Source organism: Pagrus pagrus (assembly GCF_965226575.1).
Source record: "Pagrus pagrus genome assembly, chromosome: 7".
NCBI lineage: Eukaryota > Metazoa > Chordata > Actinopteri > Spariformes > Sparidae > Pagrus > Pagrus pagrus.
The window spans coordinates 27141145-27149095 of NC_140191.1; the positions used below are offsets into that span (position 1 = coordinate 27141145).

General features: G+C 45.2%; 1 protein-coding gene across 2 annotated transcripts in view; it reads left to right on the forward strand.

The window, feature by feature from the left end:
* The window catches only part of zfpm2a (zinc finger protein, FOG family member 2a), a 121270-nt gene extending 113940 nt beyond the window's left edge, over positions 1-7330 (forward strand). For both annotated transcript variants that reach the window (XM_084356258.1, XM_084356257.1), the window contains exons 6-8: positions 2159-2365; positions 3086-3313; positions 3683-7330. In XM_084356258.1, coding sequence (XP_084212384.1) covers positions 2159-2365; positions 3086-3313; positions 3683-6249 — 3002 coding nt within the window. In that variant the 3' untranslated portion in view covers positions 6250-7330. The remainder of the gene's footprint in view (positions 1-2158; positions 2366-3085; positions 3314-3682) is intronic.
* The last annotated feature ends 621 nt before the right edge of the window (positions 7331-7951 follow it).

The following is a 7951-nucleotide window of genomic DNA, read 5'->3' on the forward strand; positions in this document are numbered from 1 at the left end:
AGTATCTTTGATTTGGATTGATCCAAAAAAACACTGATTTGTATCTGAGCGTCAGGGCCTAGTTCATAATTCTCTTTGTAAGCTGAGCGCGTCTGAACTAAAAGATCCATTCAGAGGAGAGAAACTTTTGTGGCTATGACTGCGATATATTCCCCGCCATTGTCAGTGGCAGTTTGTATCTACCTTGATGGTAACTTGGGCAGACAGTGGAGAGGAGTTTTGTTATTTTAATTAGGAGATAAAAATTCAAAGGGCCTCTCCAGGCAGTGTGTGGTATGACAGAATCAAAACGATGAAGTGGAGCGGCCTGAAGTGTGTGTCTCGTCACAGCAGATTGGCCGACAGATAGGCACTGCTCTTTAAAGTGGCGCTGACATGCGCACGCTCACGCAGGCACACACACACATCGTTGGGGAGGAAGCCTGCACACAAATGGGACTCTGAAAGATAGCATATTTTAATACTATTTCACTCCTTTGACACGTTTGTGCTGGTCTAATTTTCAGTGCTTCACCAGCAGATAGGCAGGGCTAGGAAGGTTTTAATCAAAACAGCGATGTGAAATCTGAAATATTCAATTCTGAATTGAAATAATGGGGCAATTCATTGTAGAAACTTAATGATTTATACATAATGCATGACGTAGTAGGGTAGAGTGGCTCTGTTTCCATCCCCTGGTTTTCCATGTCTAATAAATCCACAGAAAAGTGGATTGTTTTCATACAGCGCCTGACTTGAGCACCTTGGCCGTGTCTACAGGGCGGTTTTAAACCAAGTGATTCATAGGTTTTGTGTAAACATGAGTAATCAGTGTTCCACATGTGTGGGGGCTTTCGAGCTGCTTCCCCCTGCCTTCACACCTCTCCTCAGGACTCTCTTTATTCCACATCAGCCAGGGCTCAAATCACATGTCCCCTCTCAGTCTGACACTCCGTCGGTATGTTTGCACATCTTTGAAAGCTAACAGCGTGCTTTAATTAATTGTCCAGCTTTCCTCAGAAACAATGTCCTAATTCTGCCATTTAGCAGTAGCGTATCATAGTTTGTTGTTATCTCCCCAGCCAGATTTCTGTAAATAGTCATATTAAAAACTTTAATCTCTTCAATGGAAAATGAAGTGCAGCTGAAAAGCCTGTCATGTGCTGAGATAAATATTATCTAAGCTAAAACCTTCACTCTCTCCCTCTACCCCCCTGTCTTCCTCCTGCCCCCTCCCCCTTTCTCTGACTTAATGAATATGTTCAGAAGATTTCAGAGGAATGCTTAATCCCAAAACACAACAATCTAATAATATGGAGGACCTGTCTCAGTGTTCTAGCTGACAACAGCACTGTAGGCTACAGTTTACCCCAGCTTGCCTTGCTTTTGGATACGAGCAGCAGCAGCCTAGAAAGACATTTGAGTGGCAGTAAAAACAAAGAAATTACCTTTTTAAGGGGTTTGCTCACCCAAATAACATAAAACATGTTTTCTTATTTACCTTTATTTGTGTAGCTTTGGTTTTCTTTGACCAGGTTTTAAGATGTCTGTTTCTGAAATGCCTACCTCCATGACAAATCAATGGAGGCGAATTTAATTTTATTTGCATTGAAAGCTAATGAGTTAAATATTAAAAAGCTGCATGTATTTCCAGGTACAGTGTCTAGTCTGTATGATCTACGGACGTCACTGTTAACAGTTCTCATTAGAACTACAGAATAAATAGTCCTTTACAAAAACAGTTGACAGCATCCTCTGTTGGTTATCCAGAGTAATGTGGGCACTGATTTTGGAAAGACATGTTGCTGCTGAAATTTGTAAATGTCATTTTTCAAAGCTGTGAGGACCACAATGAAAAACCATTTGCATTTATTGTATCGGGGTGGCAGCAGAAATCTTTGTAATTTTGGTGAACTGACCCTTTATTTTCTTGGAGCTTTTTATGTCAAACTAATCATATTTGTCAATTCATGAGTAGAAACTGTATGTATTTTACAAAACCTACCCAGCATCCTGTTACAACTACACACTGTTATGCAACCAGCACACAAATGTATTCTCTTATGTTGCATAATGCACTGACATTTAAGTTCAGAATTACTCATGTATAAATTCAGCAAAGCTTTTTCCTCTCTCGCAGCAAGCATTTAAATGTCTCCTCTATCTCTGTTTTGTCCAGGTGGCCAACTGTGGTGCACCACCACCAAGAACATGATGGAGGGCGAGGAGCTGGTGGCGTTCGCGGTGGACTTTGACTCGCGTCTGCAGGCGGTGAACCACATGTCTCTGAGCGAGGGCATGTACCCAGCCAGGCTGCTGGACAGCATCCAGCTCCTGCCGCAGCAGGCCGCGATGGCTTCCATCCTGCCCACTGCCATCGTCAACAGTGAGTGTCCACGAGCGCACGTACACGAAGCTGGAACAAGACGTGCTTTTGTTTAGAGACGCACAATCACACATGCATGCTCTTGATCTTCCTCCCTTACTGTCTCTCTCTCTCTCTCTCTCTCTCTCTCTCTCTCACACACACACACACACTCACACTCACACTCACACACTCACACACACACTCACACACACACACACACACACACACACACACACACACACCAGTCCACAGCCTGCACTCAGTCACCTGCTTAACAAGGAGCGTCGTCTCCGCCGGGCGTAGATTAACCCAGATGAGTCTCTGCACTGGAGATAAGAGCCATCGACCTTCAAGTTTTGGGTTCACATAAACACACTGAGGCTCGAACTAACGTGTTAATTGCAAAATACACGCCTCATGCAAATAGTGTGTTTGTTTACTTAGCGAGGGCTATCTGGGTTCAGCTCAACAGGGAGGCTTCTGTAAGCAGATGGTCCAGTGTTCTTGTTTGCCCTTGAGAAAGGGCACCAACCCAGTGGTAGCAACACAGCGATATGCAGCAGCTGAGGATTTGGTGGAAAAGCCTTTTAACACAGGCTTTGAGTCAGAACTGTAGAAGAAGAGGAGTGTGTTCATGCATGTGTGCGAGTGTGTTATCTTTACACTTGTGCATAAATATGAAAGTACTGTATATATCCTGATATTATGTCCCCTTTGTCCCCCTCCTTGTCCCTCCAGAGGACATCTTCCCCTGCAAGGCTTGTGGAATCTGGTTTCGGAGCGAGAGGAACCTACAGGCCCATCTGATGTACTATTGCAGTGGGCGACAGAGGGAGCCAGAGACGGTCGTCGAGGAAAACGACACTGGTCCCCATCAGACCCCCAGTATCTGTCCATTCCCACAGTGCAACAAGACCTTCTCTGGAGCCAGGGCCCTGGAAATGCACTTGAGCACCTCTCACAGTGGTGAGTGACAATGTCATGAATCAAGAGTTTGCACACAAACTATAGATTTTTAATTTTTTACATTGGAAATGGCTACTTTCAATCATTTTTTGTAAAGAAAGGGGGTCAAAAGTGTTGTTTTAGAAAAAAATGACACAGGGACAGACTCTTAAACAGGGTTGGAAAAATGGCTGTCATTTCTTTTCAGAAATATACATATCCTGCTGTCAGCTAGCATAGTTGACAGTTTATCCTTGAGCAAAAAAAAAATCTAGTGGATAGGAATAAGCTTGGCATAATGCATGAGCGTTTGATGGTTTCTACAGTTAACTCTAAAGGAGAAGTGGGAGGCGAGATTCTGAGCATTTCTCCCTTTTATCTCCTTCACAGGTGTCAAAATGGAAGAGAGCCTCCCTCCTGGCACCAGCTTGAAATGCACAATCTGTAACTACACGGCAGATTCTCTTATTACATTCCAGCATCACATCATGTCTCACCTGTCACAGGCGGCCTTCAGATGCAATCACTGCCATATCAGCTTCCAGAGCCACAGGGAACTCTTACAGCATCAGGACTTACATGGGCACGGCAGCAAACTTCACAGGGAAGGCGACGGCACCGAGCATTCCCCCAGGGGGCCTGAGGAAAGCCTCCAGCAGCAGCAGCAGCAGGCCCGCGCTGAGCTGGCCAACAGGAAGGATGCTCTGCTGGGAAGTCCCAAAGGAGCCCTCAACAAGGAGACCAGCACAGACGGAGAGGCTGACAAGGCTGAGAAGAAGCCCATGCTGTCTGTTCAGAAGGGAGAGGCCCACCCAGGCAGCAAAGCCAGTTTTTCTTACACTAGGATCAAATCTGAGCCCTCCAGCCCCCGACTGGCCTCCTCCCCTGTGCAGCATAACATGCCTACATTTCCCATGGGCCCCTTCTTGTCTCAGTTTGCTTTCTCCCAAGACATTTCAGTAGTCCCACAGGCTTCTGAGATTCTGGCTAAAATGTCAGAGCTAGTTCACCGGAGGCTTCGCCATGGAGGCAACAGCTACCCCCCTGTCATCTACAGTCCTCTTATGCCCAAAGGGGCCACCTGTTTCGAATGCAATATCACCTTCAGCAACCTGGACAACTATTTGGTCCACAAAAAGCACTACTGTAACAGCCGCTGGCAACACATGGCAAAGTCACCGGACTTCTCCGCCCTCTCAGATAAGGTCCCCGAGGCGGTGAGCCCCAACAGTGGTCACAGTTCTGTTAGCATGTTGGCCGGCTGCCACCCTACAGAGGCCGACAACCACCTCATGCAGTCTGCCTGTCTGAACTCCAATGTGCTGGACATGATCAATGCTGGGGCTAAAGGGCCTGATAAGGATCTAGCAGGACAGGTGAAGAAGGTCTCCACCCCAACTGGGGCCGAGGAGAGGCTGAATGGCAAGCAGATGGAGGGAAAAAGCCCCAGTACGGGTTTGGTGGAAAGTGACAATGACCCAAACAAGACAACCTGCGAAGCCTGCAATATCACCTTCAGTCGTCATGAAACCTACATGGTCCACAAGCAGTACTACTGTGCCACTCGTCATGACCCACCCATGAAACGCATGTCCACCAACAAGGTACCCTCCATGCAGAGAACCATGAGGACCCGCAAACGCAGGAAGATGTATGAGATGTGTCTCCCTGACCAGGACCACCAGAGGCCCCCTATGGGTCAGCCAGGTTTCCTGGGGGTTCCTCCTATGAACCCTTGTACATCCCAGGAAGCTGTGGAGAGTCTAGCCGACCGCTTCCACCCCCGCTGTGACATCTTCCCAGGTATGGTACCCAAACACCTGGAGGCCTCTCTGACTGTCACTAAACCTATACTGGCTCCCAAATGCAATACAGTGGAGCAGCAGGAGCTGGACGCTCCCATTGATCTCAGCAAAAAGTGTTCGCCAGTCCCTGACAAGACATGTAGCTCCCCTAAAAGACTGTTGGACTATCACGAATGTGCAGTGTGCAAGATAAGTTTTAACAAAGTGGAGAACTACCTGGCGCACAAACAGAACTTTTGCCCTGCAACAGCCGCCGCCGCCGCCGCTGCTGCTGCTGCCGCTCAGCAACAACAACAGCCACAACAGCAGCAACACAATGAGACGGGCAGCCTGGAGCCGACCATGTTCCCAGAAGTAAAGAGTGACGGCAATAACAACCCCGATGACGTCTACGATAAGAGCCCTGGCAAATGTGAGAAGAATGGCAATGGGAAGGTGATGGTGCAGAATGGAGGCATGTTCCCCCCTCACATGGGGCCTGTGCCGGGACTCAAGACTTTTGCTGAGCCCCAACTCATCCCATCAAAAGATGAGAACAAGAATATGTTTCTGCCCCACTGCCTTTATCCCGGAGCAATAAAGAAGGTGAAAGGTCCTGAGCAAATATCGCCGTATTTTGGGATAAAGCCTACCGATTATGTGACCGGAGGAGCAATGATGCAGGGAGAGGCCAGCGAACAGGAGCAGAGCGTTAATGGGGGAGGAGGAGGTGCGGGAGGAGGAGGAGAGACAGGAACAACTAGAGAGCAGGCCCAGCAGCCTGCTGCTAATGGCTGCCCCCACCCTGGCAAGGAGTCCCTTCCCCTTCTGCCCAAAAACCGGGGCATGGTCATCGTCAACGGGGGGCACAAGCCCGAGGAGCGTTCAGGCACAGCTCCACCACAGCAGGAGAACCAGCCCCAGCCAGACGGCCAACCTTCCAATCCCTCACCTACGTGGGCCACTGAGAACCAGGCCGACACCAATGAGAACATGTCCCCTTCCTCCAAGTCTCCAAGTGAGGAGGCTGCACCCACAGCCAACAAAGGCGTGAACGGCTCTGGAAGTGGCAAGTACTGCCGCCTCTGTGATATCCAGTTCAACAACCTGTCAAACTTTATTACCCATAAGAAGTTTTACTGTTCATCACATGCTGCAGAGCATGTAAAATAAGTTGAGAAGAATAAGACAGGTTCTTCTTCTCCCTCCCACACCTTTTCCCCCCAAAACTTTTTCCCTTTTACCTTTTTTCTCCTTTGTTTTGGTACACTGTTGTGTCTGGAATAGTGCATCACGCAGTGCTAAACGCTGCTTGTGGACAATCAAGAGAAGCTTCTTCTTTCATCGTTTTAAGACTTATAAATGCAAAACCATTGGTTAAAAAAGAAAAAGAAAAAGAAAAATGAATCAAGAATAATATTGGTGCCACTTTCACATTAATTTATTTTACAATCAGTATTAATAGGAGTAGTGATCTTAATTTAAATTCAAAATGAAATTTATATCAGAGTTGTTTGTAATGTTATTGTATAGTCATTCTTGTGTAGCACACATATTGTTTACACTGTAATGTAGGCTCAATGAAACAATAGACAATACAAAAATGAGATGCATTTTAGACACAAAAATAGCTACTGAGGCACTTGTGTATTCTTATTTGCTGTACCAGTTTCTGTATATGCCTAAAATGTCACTTGCAGACTACTAATGACTTGTTTGCCTTAACAATCACCATTTGGGGGTGATCACCAGGCACAACCCTGCATCTAACATTTTGGCATATACACATGGCTTTGCATACATATGTGGCTGTTTGTCCCTGTCTCTTTTCTTCAACTCAGATGTGGATGTTTTCATGAGGATGGCAGCATTCTTGTATAGTACTCGTATTTCTGTTTGATGATACACTTTGGTCTCCCTTTTTGAAATTTGCTCTCAATGCAATACTTTGTAAATTAGGGAACATTACTGAAAGCAGTATTATGAAATGGGGACTGTGCATATAATTATTTGTTACCCCATAGGGAAAAAAAGAAGTTGTACAAGAATTAAGTTTATTGCTGATGAACAAGATGGGTGGGAGGTCAGTGGGGATACTGATGTAAAATGATCATTCCAATGTCCTGATTATGGGAGAACATGTTTCTTAAAACGTTGTTGCTATGCATGTATATGGATGGAATTAAATTCCAGATCTGTTGGAAATTTTTATTTTGATGTGGTGTCATAATTAAACTTAAATCCTCAGGATAAACCAATGCTGTCTGGTCTTTCTTTCACTCACTGTATACATATCAGAGGAGTTCAGTTTGCTGCAAAAATAAGCTCAATTCAACTAAAAATAGATGCAGTATATAAAGATGTATTAACAAAAATAGAAAATTAGCTGAGCAAGCTAAGCAATTCAGACTCATCTGTTTACAAATTATAAAATAAATTAAATCAACTAAGTCCAAAAAGAGAGGTCTATGTCTGGTTGTGATGTAACTCAATTATATGCAGGTAACATATGACTGAAGCTGATGCATCAGAGACGGAAGAACCCAATGTCCCTTTCCCTGTGGCTATAACATGGCAGAATATTAAGACAGAACTGAACTAGATAAAAAGTATCAGGTTGAGCAATGACGTGTGTGGCCTTTACATTGATAAGGACTAATGTATTAATTTTTGGCACTGGCCAATCAGGTAAAGAGACTGAAATAACAACTTGACAGATAAGATTTTCTGAATCTAAGACAGCAAATATTTCATCACACTGAATACCCTCCAGGTATTTTCAATTAAAAAGCTTCCAATGAAGCAGAGCTGCGCAAAAAATACGTTAAAAAATTGACTTCTTGATGAACCTGACCAGACATGTAGACAATCTCTA